Source organism: Biomphalaria glabrata, chromosome 10 (genome assembly GCF_947242115.1).
Source record: "Biomphalaria glabrata chromosome 10, xgBioGlab47.1, whole genome shotgun sequence".
Lineage (NCBI taxonomy): Eukaryota > Metazoa > Mollusca > Gastropoda > Planorbidae > Biomphalaria > Biomphalaria glabrata.
In genome coordinates this window covers 40,743,201-40,759,210 of record NC_074720.1, presented here as the reverse complement: position 1 = coordinate 40,759,210, position 16,010 = coordinate 40,743,201, and the positions used below count along the sequence as shown (strand labels likewise).

The 16,010-nt window shown below is 37.9% G+C and overlaps 1 protein-coding gene across 1 annotated transcript in view; it reads right to left on the bottom strand.

Moving 5' to 3' along the window:
- LOC106054018 (myomodulin neuropeptides-like) overlaps nt 1-14,683 on the bottom strand; it is a 123,031-nt gene extending 108,348 nt beyond the window's left edge. Inside the window, exon 1 of the mRNA XM_056043541.1 lies at nt 14,242-14,683. Within this exon, the coding sequence (XP_055899516.1) occupies nt 14,242-14,299 (58 nt within the window). The 5' untranslated portion in view covers nt 14,300-14,683. The remainder of the gene's footprint in view (nt 1-14,241) is intronic.
- Between the last annotated feature and the right edge of the window lie 1,327 nt (nt 14,684-16,010).

Sequence of the window (16,010 nt, the reverse complement as noted above, 5' to 3'; positions counted from 1 at the left end):
CTAAGTTATTATTAAAACTTCTTGTTCGACATTCAGTATCAGCGTCGACTAACTTCTACTGTTGGCCTTTCGACTGTGTTATTGGATTTCGTTATTTGTGTGTTACATTCGAGTGGTTTACCTGCATTAGACACTGCGCGGAAGGGCATAACAACTTCAGCAACATATGATAAATAAATCAATGCCACAAAATAAAAAAATAAAAACAAAGCAAAAAATTACGCATATAATGACCGAAAGCGAACAAGACTTTACAAGAGAAATCAGTATTGGAAACGAGAAAAAGTTATCGCCTAAGACGAAGGAACAGAACATAAGGGTGCCCTAATGGGTCGAACAGACTAAGGGATAGTTGAAGCCAACTGAAGGTAAAGTTGATAAGCTTGATAATTTAAAAATTCTACTATAATTTTGCCAAAGTCAAATTAAGCTACCTCATTATATGTTTATTAGATCTATATGTAAAAACAATATCAGCATTGTGCCAGACCTATTGGTTAATTTGAGAACCACTATCTTCGTAATAGCAAACCAAAGCTGAAATTATCGGGAAAATCGAGAAGAGACAATTGGCAGTCGATACACAATAGTCTGGCCGCGCTTCCTGACTATCACCCCTGTTACACGGTGTTTTAATTGTTTGGAGAGACGGGGGTAACAGGGGGAGTGTCCCAGGGGCCCCCATTGTACCCCCAGCGCTGTCGTCAAGCCCTTTGTTCTATCCTGAATTAGGATCAAGCGCCCACTCGGAGCTATTACACGGGCCTTGCCATCCAAATGATGATGTGAATCGTTTAGTGTACCTCTCCGTGCAGTCAATAATAGAATCTATGGTGTTGACCCGACTCTGTTTGAGAATAGGCTGATTCAAGAAATCTGTTTGAGAATAGGTTGATCCTATGACTATTCAGAACAAGCTATTATAACACAGTACATGACCGGCCATTGTTCTGTAGCTTCATATTTAGCACGGTACGATTCGGGCCGAATTTGTATCCCTGCGACATCTCGCTCAGGGAAAAGAATAAGAGACATATATTTACAATTTAATGTTTTATTCTCGCTTTCGTATCTATTCATACATATTTTCTTTTGTATTATCTCTGCTTTTTATTTAGATGTGTAGCATATATTATCTCTTGCTATTTGAATAATCTTTGTACTATATCTAAATTTTATATTTTTCTATAGGTTCCCCCCCCCTCTCTCTCTCTCTCTCTCTCTCTCTCTCTCTCTCTCTCTCTCTCTCTTTCAGCATCTCAGAAGACTTCTCTAGCGCCACTTGTCAGTGTCAAACGTTTTGACATGACCATCAACATTGAAAGTGACATCAACCTAAAATTCTTCAAATTAATCTCCACTGCCGTCATGACTAAAAAAAGGAAAGTCTATTTTTAGAAGCTTTGGATCAGAATGAGTTCTATTTGTGGTTACACAAAGAGTGGAAATTATTTTGAACGAAAAAAATATTTTAAAATGACAACACATCTCGGTTCGACTAGCGTGTTTAAAATCGTTATATAAAACCGTTATATAAACCAAAAAATAAAATAAAAATGTAAGGTATAAGAGCTTTGTGTCGAAGCACAACATTTTGACGCCGCCGTTTTGGCGCGAGACGTTTTGACGCTGCCGCTTTGGCGCGAAACGTTTTGACGCAGCCCTTTCGGCGAAACATTTTGACGCAGCTCTTTTGACGCGAATCATTTTGACGCAGCTCTTTTGGCGCGAAACGTTTTGACGCAGCTGTTTTGGCGCGATAAGTTTGGAAAACATATGTATATTTTATCATGTCTCTAAAAAAGAATGATACATATCCAAGTTTTCGAGCGTATTGTTTATGTAAAAGAAATATATTTTTTTGTCCATTTGATTTGGGATTCAAATTTGGTTACGTAATTATTGTTATACCCCCCCCCTTTTTAATTGAAAAAAAAAGGGGGGGTCAGGTAATACCATAAAAAAACAAATTGAAATAATGATAGAAAAAATCTGTGCAATTTTCTGTGCACATGAAAATGATTGATTTAATTTGACACACCTTTCCTATATTTTTATGGCGTGGGGGAAGCAAGTCAATATCATGGTCTCAGGTAGAACTCTGAACTGTCATAGTTTGTATGTTTGACATGATTTTGGATGTTCCAAAAGAATTGGAGATTATTATATCCTAGCCCAAACATCCCCACTGAATGACTGGGGATTTTGGCGGGCATGGTTCGAATCCTGGACCATCGAGCGAATACCACACGATCAGTCAGCCATCCAAAGTTCACAAATATAGGTTAATGAAATAGTCAAAATTACAACTTTTTGTTTCGGAGAGAGGGGGATGAATGTATACTATATATACTATAGCATAATATAGGGAGAACCCAATATTTATACTAAAAAACGATTTGTGTTTTATAAATTATGGTTAGATCCCTTCGCGCCCCAAAACGGCTATGCGTACCCCTTTATGTAACGCACGAACTCATAGGTGGCCCCTGTGGGTCAGTGTTAGTCACGCACAACGTTGTAAACAATATCAGCTGTGTAGATTATGGAGGCGGCTGATCAACACGAACTCATAGGTGGCCCCTGTGGGTCAGTGTTAGTCATGCACAACGTTGTAAACAATATCAGCTGTGTAGATTATGGAAGTGGCTGATCAACACGAAAAGCCTGAAGACTATTTTTATAAATGTTTTGATCTATGTGTAAGAAGAGACAAAAAAAATATTTTCATAATCTCATCTGAATGGTCCCGTCTCCGAACCCTGTCCGCCTATTAAATAGTCTATGTTTCAAAGTGTCTATATTTTAGTTTAACCAATGTTTTAAATTGTCTATGTTTCAACGAGTCTATGTTTCAAAGAGTCTATGTTTCAAAGAGTCTATGTTTTAAATAGTCTATGTTTTAAATAGTTTATGTTTTAAATAGTCTATATTTTAAATAGTCTATGTTTTAAATAGTCTATGTTTCAAAGAGTCTATGTTTTAAATAGTCTATGTTTTAAATAGTCTATGTTTCAAACAGTCTATGTTTTAAATAGTTTATGTTTTAAATAGTCTATGTTTCAAAAAGTCTATGTTTTAAATATTGATCTTTGTTCAATTTGTTCCGTTTGTTTTTGTTGATTGTTTTTTTATAATGAACCTAAATATTGAGGAAAAATTTCCTGGCATAAATCTTAATGACGAATGTTTAGCTTTTAATTAAATTCTTGATGGAGCCTTCCAGATATATGTGTATATAGATGAGGAGTGAAAGAACAGTACGTGGCCGTGTTAGAGTGTAGAAATGTTGGAGTCACGGTCTGGAGAAATAAAACATTGGTATTGGTGCGATTGTGTCACGTGTCCTTTAGGACATAAGGATAGTGATGAATCTCTCTGTCTCTCTCTCTCTCTCCTATCTATCTCTCTCTCTTTCTGTCCAGTTCTCTACTTCTCTCTTTCAATTTCTCTCTAATAACTCTCTTTCCTTACATAGATATTTAATATCGTTATCAATCTATTATTTTCTATCTCTCTTTTTTTTTATCTCTCTTTCTTGTTCTCTCTCTCTTTTCTTTTCATCTCTCTTTCTTGTTCTCTCTCTCTTTTCTTTTCATCTCTCTTTCTTGTTCTCTCTCTCTCTTCTCTTTTCATCTCTCTTTCTTGTTCTCTCTCTCTTTTCTTTTCATCTCTCTTTCTTGTTCTCTCTCTCTTTTCTTTTCATCTCTCTTTCTTGCTCTCTCTCTCACGTTCTCTTTCACGTTTTCTCTTTTTCTCTTTCATTCTCTTTCTCGATTGCCGTTTTTCTTTCTCTCTCTCTTTCTGTCTCTCTCGATCTCTCTTTCCTTGACAAACTCTCAAAAATAATGTCAACATATTTTTATCTTCTTTCTAGTAATTATTTCCTTCTTTCTCTCATGCTCACTTATCATAGATAGACGACACTTGATTGAAATCACGACACCACACATTCAGCAGTATATTTCCTTCTATCTACAGACGTGGTCACTTCCATAAATCTTCCGCAACACCAGACCTGAAGCATGTTTTTATTCCAAGCATTTCCGTAAGACATAGATCTAGAGTTCTGGAGAATTCTTTGTGTCAACTCTTCCATGAAATAGATATATCCAGTCAGAGAGGAAGGAGAGAGTGAGGGAGACAAAGAGAGAGAGAGAGAGAGAGAGAGAAATAGAGAGATAGATGGAAAGACAGAGAAACAAAGAGAGAGACTGAGAGAGAAGTAAAAGAGAGAAAGAAAAAGAGAGAGAAAGAGAAAGAGAAGAAAAAGAGAGAAAGAAAAAGAGAGAGAAAGAGAAAGAGAAGAAAAAGAGAGTAATAAAAAGAGAGAGAAAGAGAAAGAGAAGAAAAAGAGAGAAAGAGAAAGAAGAAAAGAGAGAAAGAATGAGAGAAAGAGAGTGAAAGAATGAGAGAAAGAGAGAAAGAATGAGAAAGAGAAAGAGAGAAAGAATGAGAGAGAAAGAATGAGAGAGAAAGAGAGTGAGATTTAAAGAGAAAGAGGATGTACAGAACTGTGACGTGGCAACGAGCTATTGGTCTAAACGGCCCATAGGTTGTGACGTTGCAGGTCAGTGTTCATGCCTTCTGTAACGGCTAAACCCGTGTGCCAGAGAGAATTCCTTTATAACGAGAAATACATTACACGCGCCAGAAAAGCAAACATGGGGAGCTGACTCAGATGAGAATGGCGGAATAGACAGAACTAGTCAGTTGGTCACTGGGGGTGTGTTCCAACGTCGCAACAGCCTTTTTGAACCAGAAATTGTGAGAGAAGTACAATGCAAAGCTAAATATAAAGTGAATAATTTTTATTTTCGGAGAGCAATCCTGGAGCTGGTATGTTGTATTTTAAGTATTTACGTGACCTGTCGCAATGTCAGGAGCTCAACGGCAGCCCCTCGGGGCGGACGGGGCGCTAAGGGTGTGAAGTTAACCAAGTCAGACAGAGTCACTAGTCTGCAAGAGTCTACATACCGCCTGACCCAATCAATAAGATGTTATCTTGTAGTACATTCTTGGTAGTATTAGTAAACACTATGATAGTATATGACTTGATGCGTGATATTATTTACATAGCTGTTTACTGTAAGTGAATTATTGGATGCATACCATCTGTTCCTTTTAGTCAGAAATAATGCACCCAGCCCTTGTACTTATCGTTCTGAGCTTGAGTGGTGCACACTGGTGCACTGCTAAAACCAAAAGGGCATTCATTACGGTTGCGTTATATAATATAATGTAGGGGCGTGGGGCTGAGTGGTTAAGCGCTTGGCTTCCAAATCTGGAGTCCTGGGTGCGAATCTTGGAAAAGACTGGGATTTTTGAATTTCGGGATTTTTAGGGCCGCCCCTGAATCCATCCAGCTCTAATGGGTACCTGACTTATGTTGGGGGAAAGTAAAGGCGATTGGTCGTTGTGCTGGCCACATGACACCCTGCTCGTTAACCGCTGGTCAAAGAAAAACAGATGACCTTAACATCATCTACCCTATAGAGCACAATGTCTGAAAGGGGAAAATTTACTTTTACTTTTTATATAAGAAAATGTGGAGTTGTGGGAGTGTGATAATTAAGCTTAACTTCCGACACGAGTGTTTACGAGTTCGAATCTCTATGAAGAGTTGGATTTAGAGCTTGATGATTCTTATGGCTTTACGGCACACTAAAACAACATGAGCTTCAATAAACCCAATGATTTTATTAGTCTCTATTTATGTTCTTTACTCCAGCCACTTGTTCTCTAAAACTGACTTCCTTTTACACACAGTCCTGACACACTGCTGTTCACTCAACCATGTACACTCAAGGTCCACTGGTCATTTCATACACAGGCACACACACACTGCACTACCAGCCACTCAAAACACATACACTTACTATCACAGGCGTCAACAAAACTGATATTAATTAGGGAATAATGGCGTTATAGTGATAATTTTAAAAAAAGTTCACCTTTATATTCCGCATTAATTAGAAGGTCTGAAAGAGAAACAAAGTCACGTGTCGTCTCAATGCATAATATTACTTAAATATTCATTATTTTAGGCTCGTTATAATGTATTATGTGCTTAAGCATTAGGCCCGAATGAAATAACAACACATTTTACGTGGGTCGTTAGCGCTGTCAAAATGACTGCGAGCTTCAACGCGTAGGTAAGGTGGAATCAATAGGAGCTTATTGGAGGACTGAATGTAAAATAACTTCACAAAAGAGTGTAAATGTAACTTACTGATGGACCAATTCAGTCTCGCAGCCACTAAGAATCCTCTCAAAGAAATAAGAAGAAAGCCTGGACATTTGTTATGGTCGGAAAAGTGTCGCTTCCCCCCCTCACCCACACACCCACCCACCCACACACACACACACACACACACACACTCCTTGCAGCTGGTGTGTCCAAAGGAACGAATGTTACCCAAACAGTTCGGAGCAGGGCTGGATTTAAGGGAGGGCAGGTGTAGCTACAGCCCCGGAGATCAACTCAAGAAAGGGCTTCCACAAACAAGATAAAATATATTCGAATTTCGACGGGTCACAGAGTTTAACTTAAGTATGCATATTTTTTAAAAAGTTCAAAAAGGAAAGTGAAATTAAATGTACAAGAACTCTATTTCTTTTAAAATAAAGCATGCTTCTAGATATAAGTATTTCCATTCATAAGTTTTAAAAATTACAGGGACCTCCACAAAAATACTGCCCTGAGGCCTCGACATTCTTAAATCCAAAACTGGTTTGGAGTAATGTTGCATGTTCTGCTAGGTTGTAGCACTGTATAGTGAAAGCTGCCAAAATACAGGCTTTAATTACGGCTTGTATTATGGTTTGTATTATGGTTTGTATTATGGCTTCTATTACGGCTTGTATTATGATTTGTATTATGATTTGTATTATGATTTGTATTATGGTTTACATTATGGTTTGTATTATGGTTTGTATTATGGCTTGTACTACGTGTTATTCTGTATGTAAACAGAAATAAAATGGAGCGACTTCCCAGTCTCTGGACACGAAAGCAGAACGACACTTTATTTTAAGTTTAGATAGGTTCACACCGAATTATAACAAAAGCAAACAAAATACGGGTCAGTCCTAACGTCTAAGCAGTGCATAAAATTCTCAATTACTTTCCATTACTTCAAACCTGTGCCAGACTTTCCTATGCCACTTGAGATTCCGGGTAAATAACATTCGAAGCTGAAACCGCTCAAAGTCAGGAGGCTAGTACCAGGAGAAGTCACAAATACAAACATTTATATCCGAAAAGATATAGACCAACATTAAGAGGGGGGAAAAGTTATTGAAGTTGTAGGCCTACACGCTCTTCATACACACACAAACACACACAGACACACACACACGGGATCCATCCTCACTCACTCACATCGCTCACCCTTTTACCTTTACATAAAACTGTGGGCCCAAAGGAGGGAGGAGGAGAGAGGGGGAGGGGGGGGGGGTGAACCAACGTGTGACGTAGCCATCAGTCATACGTCAACGCTTAAAAGATGTCCGCGGGTAAAACAGAATCCGTGTACAAGACGCCCTAGCGCCCCCTAAACTACGATGTTCCAGACTTGTTCATCTCGGAGGAGGACGGGGGTGAAGGGTGGGGGGGGAGGGCGGAATGACCAGGAAACTGGGAAACAGACAAATGAAGAACACATCGCCGAATCGGTCGGATAGCTGGGGCCGGAGCACACGTTATCGGAGCCCATCGATTAACAAAAATTGATATGTACGAGGATATTTCTAAGCGTATCATACCGTTGTGCGTTATCGAGAGTGGACGCCATATTGAGGACCTCTGTTGCCAACTAAAAAAAAAATGTATATTTATAAAAAAAAAAAAGTCTTGGCACTACAAACGAAAGGGAGAGTGGAAATTTTGATTCTACAGTGATGAAAAGTGAAAACAAAAATGAGTTAAACCACTACTTCGCTTATTAATAGTTCCGTTTTCTGTACACCGGACGCACTTAAAAGATTGCTACTTTTTAATTGCCTCCTTGTAGGAAAATCTCCTATGTCCATGGAACTTATAAATATTTATCTTCCATAAACCATTTATTTAAAAAAAAAAAAAAAGTAAAGTTTCCCCTTTCAGACCTTGTGGTCTATAGGGCAGATGATGTAAAGTTCATCTGTTTCTGTTAACAAGGGTGTCATGTGGCCAGCACAACGACCAACCGCCTTTACTTTTCCCTAAATAATGTCAGGTACCCATTAGAGCTGGGTGGACTCAGAGGCGCCCGAAGATCCCGAAATTAAAAATCCCAGTCTTCACCAGGATTCGAAACCCCGGTCCCCAGTTCGGAAGTCAAGCGCTGTACCGCTCAGCCACCGCGCCTCCTATTTTATTTATTTAAAAATGTAATTGTACATTTCTTTTTCAAATTTGCGTAAAAAAGCGTAATTCTAAGGGACGAGGTATAAGACATCATTATCTTTTATATTAGAATATCTAGTGATATATTAAAGGGGCGGACTCGGTGTTGAAATCGGGCCCTCGCATTCAATTCGGCCATCAAATTGTATGCTAACTGATGCGTAACCATTGATATGTCCTTATAATCCAATGTACCGGCCCGTTGGATTCCGGTCCACCTGGCATGTGCCCAAATGTCCACAAGGTCAGTATGACTCTGTGTTCTAAATATAATGATATGTTTTAGCAAAAAAGTCTAGTCTAGAAGTTGGTCACTGTTTAAAATTCTGAAATAAAAGTGGAAGGGATTTGGTTACGCAAATTGTTACAGCTCCCCTACGACGAAAGTCAAGGGACTTACGATGATGACGACCACGACGATGATGATAATGATGATAATGATGATAATGATGATAAAGATGATGAAGATGATGATGATGATGATGATGATGATGATGATGATGATGATGATGATGATGATGATGATGATGATGATGATGATGAAGATGAAGATGATGATGATCGATGATGATATATATATATATGGAACTATACAGTCCATATATTGTGCTTTATTTCAATAAGAATACAGGAGTCAAATATATTTATATCGGGGGAACTGTCACCACGCATTAATAACAGAAAAATCTCCTCTTTCTTTAGTTTCGATTTTTAAGTCTCATTGTAATAACTACGAGCAATAAAATACATAAAGATAGAAAAAGAAGAGAGCGTGATGTGGAGAAATGGGGGGGGGCGATATAAAGTCATAAAATCTAACCGATTAAACTTAATATTATGGCTTATGTCTTGTTTCATATGCCTTTCGGGTTATCATTCTATCAATTCACTGTCCCCACTAAAGTTACAATTTTCTGCTTTTCCACGCGGACGTTGCGACGTCTGCTGCTAGAGTTCACTTCTGCTCATTCAGGTTACACTTTTTATTCTCATTCCCTTGCGACGAAACAAAAACAGGAGCCTAAAGGTATTGTTTCCTTTTTTTTTTTCTTTTCTTTTTCAACTAACTTATTTACCAATAATCAATGGGGTTTTATTTTTAAAGACTGGAGCTAATGCCCAGTCAAACGATGATCGAATTTAATGTGTGTATCGACCGTGTGTGAGTTTGTGTCGACTCTGTGTGTATGTGTGCCGATTGTGTGTGTGTGTGTGTGTTGACTGTTCAATATTGAGCGTAAGATGATTATAATTAGGGCCAGCTACTACTGGCGTACCGCCTCGAGCATTCAACCGATTACCCAGATTTAGATCTTTTTATTTTTTGTTATTAGGTGCCAAACTTGTGCAGAAAGTTAGTGGTGGTCAAGGGTTAATTCTAGTTAACCACTGTTCAAGGTTTCAATCCATGGTTTGGACGAAAGGGATTTTTTTTTACTCGGGGACAAAACATACGTCATAGCACCAACTTGTAATACACATTGCTATGGACTAGATCTAGGTCAGTGAGGTAACTTCTAATGCGTTTTGCTAAGGACTAGGTCTAGGTCAGTGCGTTACCTTGTAATGCCTTTGACTAGGGATTAGACCTAAGTCAGTGCGTTAATAATGCATTTGGCTATGGACTAGACCTAAGTTTTAAAAAATGTAAAGTTCCTCTTTCAGACCTTGTGGTCTTTAGGGCAGATAATATAAAGGTCATCTTTTTCTTTGGCTTACGGTTAACCAGGGTGTTATGTGGCCAGCACAACGACCAGCCACCTTTACTTTTCCCAGACTAATGTCGTGTACCCATTAGAGCTGGGTGGACTCAGAGGCGTCCAAAGATCCCGAAATTAAAAATCCCCAGTCTTTATGAGGATTTGAACCCCCTTTCGGAGGCCAATCGTTTTACCGCTCAGCCACCGCGCCTCCTCAGATTAGTGCGTTAACATTACATTTGGCTTGTGACTAGACCTAGGTCAGTTAACTCGTAGTGCCTTAAGTCATTGTGTTGGCTATGTCGCGATGCATTCGTTACTCACTGACCACCACAAGGGGATAGCTTCGTTGTAGATCTACATCTGGGAGACATTATCATCAATCAATGACCACAGACGATGGGCGGTCCCTATTTTAAATATATGTACCCAATTAAATGTAACAACTTTTCAGTATTTATTGCATATGTCTATCAGTCAAAAAAAATGATATAATGCATGCAAAATTCGAAAAGAAGGCGCCTCAAAGGTAGGTCTTTGGAGTTAAATCTACATTCAGGTACATTTTTACGTCACTTCCGGCAAGATACCAGCAACAGCACCCGCGCAACATATCCCGCCAAAATGGACGTATTGAGGTAAATGAAATATCGCGAGTTTTTATGAAATAGAAAAACATAAATCAAAAATATTTAAAGTTCAACTTAAAAACATGCAATACAAACTTAACGAAACAAACTAATTTATTTAAAAAAGCACGAAACAATATTGGCAATTGTACACATTTGATCTGTGTTGATGTCAGTAAAAATAACATTGGAAAGATCAGACTATTTATAAGATTAGACTTTTTTTTTAATACCCCATCCCCCGTGTGTCAGTCATTTTGATGGGAGACCTTAAGAGGACATGGTTCAAGTCTTTGACACGTGAGTTTGGGCGGTTCAATGGAAGACTCAGTTTGAGGCCCCCGCATTGACCTCATTACAGCCATCACAGCGCAGTCAATGAAGCGTGGAGAGAATTGACCACGCGGAAGTAGTCCTCAGACGAATTCCTTTTTCTTTAAAACAATGCCCGAATCTCATGATATAGCTCTCGTGTGTATGTATGTTGACTGTGTGGAAACAATGACTATATTTTAAGAAACATTTTTTTTTTTTCAGATTAAAACTTGTTGTTTTGTTTCTATTTAGATTTTAGATAAAGACATTTCTTTTCAAGGAAGTCGGGCTTCGAACTTGAAGTAACCCTGCGAGGTTACTTATTGCCTATAAGTGGAAGAAAAAGAAAAAAGATTTCTACAAGATGTCGGAGAGTGAGTGCCCAAAGTGTAAGTGAGAGAGAGAGAGAGAGAGAGAGAGAGAGAGAGAGAGTGTGTGTGTGCGCGCGTGCGTGCGTGCGCAACTATATTGTCGGGAAATGAAGGTAAAAACGCAGAAGTAATTTTTTTTGTAAAGTATAAATCTTTTGTTCAGAAGGCCTATAGTAGAGATCAAGCCAAATTAAATAGTGAAATCTATGTTTCTATTAGAGTCCTATTAGAGGGACTTTGTACTGGAGATATTCACAATAAGCTCTACAATGCCAAGAATGCTAAAATTTAACTTCAGAGTTTGCCAACTTTAAATAAAGAAAGAATTAATCTATAATTTTAGCAATACATTAATTTGAGGCAGTTAATCTTCGTATCAAATCACCTCTAGTTCTTTGTTTTTAACCCTTAAAGTGCTGAGCTTTTTTTTTACAATGAGTGCATATAAAATGGAATTACAATTCATAGTGTTTAGAGGCTAAACTACCTCACGCGTCTAAAGAGTTAATTAAGTTATTAACTCAGAGAAGTGAAAAATCTAATACTTTCTCCATATTAAAATACCTTTGTGCTTTAAAGGGAAGAACTTAGAAAATTGTATTCTGCAGTGCTGAAAAAGTGCGCAGAAATTATCATATAACTTTGGAAATAAGAAAAACATTTTTAACAAATTTTATCTAAAGAAAATACCTACATTATTAAACTTAAAATATAATAAAATATTTTTTTTCTTAATAATTTTTAAAATATTTGATTCAATAAAAAAAACATAACTTATCAACCCTTTTTATTTTTAATTTTGATCAGCGCACCAAAAAAGCTAGCTATTTATAGTTTATACGACATGCATGAAAATCTGTAATAGATTATGTCAGATAATTGTGTGTATAAATTATATCAGATTAATTACTGATGGAGCTTTGTATTCAAAAAAACGCATTTGTCAAAGCCGTACAATAGCACACAGAAATGACGCTGAGGGTTGAATCCGTGATGCATTAAGAAAAAAACAACAAATTTAAAATAAAATAGATCGGAAATTAAGAGCGGAGAGATACAGCCACCTAACCACTCATATGTTGGATTTTGCGCTACAAAAATAAGTATTTTTTCTTATATTTCTTTATTTATACAATAGATATTCTTAGGACTTGATGAACAAAAATAAACGTATCTAGTATTAGCACAATGAGTCTTAAATATCACTTATGGATTTAGTGATAACCAAGTTCAGAATTCTATCCTATGATTTATAAGTGAATTATTCCTTTAATGGTTACAAGGATCGGACCCATACCAGTCTGAAATAGCACGTAAGACTTCATTTACTTTTGTTATAGAATTTAAACATAAGAATGCACCTAATTATCGGATATATGTTACAATTTATTATAACATCACTTCCTGGCAGAAATATTGAAATGAGAAGGGGCATTATTCACAAAGAGGAAAAAAAATATTAAAAGTTATATTGTCGAAAATATGCAAATAAGGTTTCACCTTCCCTATAAGAACGATACTGGTCTACACAATTGTTACAAGCGAAACATGATAGTGTGCACAAAGGAACAAAGAAATCACTATTTATCAAAAGCGTTGTCCATCAATAAACTAATACTCATGAGTACTCCTCCGGGATTAAGTAAACCAAGGTTCATAAGTGTTGGATTGGCTTGTTAGTCCGTTTAACACTTAAACTACCAGAAGGCGCGAAATGCCATTACAACTATTGAGATTATATAATTCATTTCAGCTGATGTAGCAAAGAAAGAGTTAAAATGGAATGTCAACGTGGACAAGTGTTGGGTGTAGGGAACGCTGAAGACTCAGAACATTACAATTCGATGACAATTCAAACGAGGCTCAATGACAATTCAAACGAGGCTCAATGACAATTTAAACGAGGGCAAGTAGCTTGACTTTATTATGAAGATGTCGACTTTCAGGCTCACAATTAGTGCAGTCGTCAGAAATATAGTCAGTGTTAATTCTGTTGTCACGTGACTGGAGCTGTAATTAGTGTTAACATTTTGCGTTTCAAGACATTTGAAATGTCACTAGTTGGCTATGAAATGGATCGGAAATCTGAGACTTTCTGAAATAATTTAACAAAAAAAAAATGTGTTTCCAAAAATGAATTTTTAAGAGTAAAAAGTTAATGTTACTTTGAACTTTTTTTTATGCATACAGAAACAAGAGAAGGATTTTACTGGTTAGAGAATCAAATAGTTTTGTGTTGTTGTTTTTCTTTTAAAAAGCACTTGTTATTAAGTCGACATTAGATGTAATACTGGACTAGCCTATTTTTTTCTTTTTTTTTTTTTGTAAGCTAGAAACTAGCCATTTTGCAGTTAGTCTTAACATTTTTAAGCCAGAAACTAAACATTTTGTAAGCTGAAATCTAGACATTTTGTAAGTTAGAAACTAAACATTTTTTAAGTCAGAAAATAATCACTTTGTTAGTTAGAAGCTTATCATTAGTTAGAAACTAGACATTTTGTTAGCCGAAATCTAGACATTTTGTATGTTAGAAACGACATTGTGTATGTTAAAAACTAGACATTTTGTAAGCTGAAATCTAAACATTGTGTATGTTAGAAACTAGACATTTTGTAAGCTGAAATCTAGACATTGTGTATGTTAGAAAGACATTTTGTAAGATTACTAACCTATATAAATAACCTTCAATTTTGTATGTTGCACGCGCGACTAAGAGACACACTCCGTCTAAAATATACAGTTTTGAAATCGCGCTTTAGAAGCTTGGGAAAGATGCGCAGTGTAAACTTAAGATCTACACCTATCAGCAGAAGTACAAAGACATAGTCTGGACTTACCCAACGACAGCAGACAGGTCACTGCTACACCGATAGACAGAAAGAATGTCCCTTTCATGATTTGACGCAATTGAAATTTAAATTCACTTCAGGAACTGCTTTTCCGCTGTCTTCCCTCCTGAAGTTTAAATGTGATAGTTCTCGACCCCTGAAGTATGTGGTAGATAAATTGTTGTTGTCTTGTGTTACTTATTCCTTATAAATATTCGCTGCGCTCACTTAGCTGTATATATTATTTCCTCTACGTTTCTTCACTAGTATCTATTGTTTCACTTGGAGATTTGTAGTTTCGTTTTAATTTTTGGCTTACAACTTGACGCCGTGAAAAATTTAAAAAAAATTTAAGTTACTCTTTTGAATAGTGGAATGTTAACAGAGTTACTGCTCTTGCTTCTGGTCCTGCAGCCTATTTCGACGCTGCGAGTTCTCCCGCCTTATTTTATGCCCCAGCTTTGGCAATGGACGAGGGTTGGTGTGAGTTGTGTGTGACCGATTTGCGGGGCGGAGTGGGGGTGGGGGAGGCGCGTGGGTGAGTAGGCGGGAACGCGTCCACTAATAAATTAAAGTCCCTTTTAAAATGATTTTTCTTTATTAAAACTCTTTAAAATTAACTCTAGAGCTTGTATGGGGCCATTAGTATGAATTGTTAGGCAGCAATAACCAATTTTAGACAGTGACTTGCTAAAGCAATAGGCAATAGGCGTATGGCTGAGGGACTATGGCTATACCTAGAGCTTACTGAGAGACTATGGCTATAGCTATCTGAGGGCTCACTGATGGACTGTAGCTATAGTTCTCTGAGGGCTCACTGATGGACGGTAGCTATAGTTCTCTGAGGGCTCACTGATGGACGGTAGCTATAGTTCTCTGAAGCTCACTGATGGACGGTAGCTATAGTTCTCTGAAGCTCACTGATGGATGGTAGCTATAGTTCTCTGAAAATCAATGATGGACGGTAGCTATAGTTCTCTGAAGCTCACTGATGGACGGTAGCTATAGTTCTCTGAAGCTCACTGATGGACGGTAGCTATAGTTCTCTGAAGCTCACTGATGGACGGTAGCTATAGTTCTCTGAAGCTCACTGATGGACGGTAGCTATAGTTCTCTGAAGCTCACTGATGGACGGTAGCTATAGTTCTCTGAAGGTCACTGATGGACGGTAGCTATAGTTCTCTGAAGCTCACTGCTGGACGGTAGCTATAGTTCTCTGAAGCTCACTGCTGGACGGTAGCTATAGTTCTCTGAAGCTCACTGCTGGACGGTAGCTATAGTTCTCTGAAGCTCACTGATGGATGGTAGCAATAGTTCTCTGAGGGCTCACTGATGGACGGTAGCTATAGTTCTCTGAAGCTCACTGATGGACGGTAGCTATAGTTCTCTGAAGCTCACTGATGAACGGTAGCTATAGCTATCTGAGGGCTCACTGATGGACGGTAGCTATAGTTCTCTGAGGGCTCACTGATGAACGGTAGCTATAGCTATCTGAGGGCTCACTGATGAACGGTAGCTATAGTTCTCTGAGGGCTCACTGATGGACGGTAGCTATAGTTCTCTGAAGCTCACTGATGGACGGTAGCTATAGTTCTCTGAAGCTCACTGATGAACGGTAGCTATAGTTCTCTGAAGGTCACTGATTCACGGTAGCTATAGTTCTCTGAAGCTCACTGATGGACGGTAGCTTTAGTTCTCTGAAGCTCACTGATGGACGGTAGCTATAGTTCTCTGAAGCTCACTGATGGACGGTAGCTATAGTTCTCTGAAGCTCACTG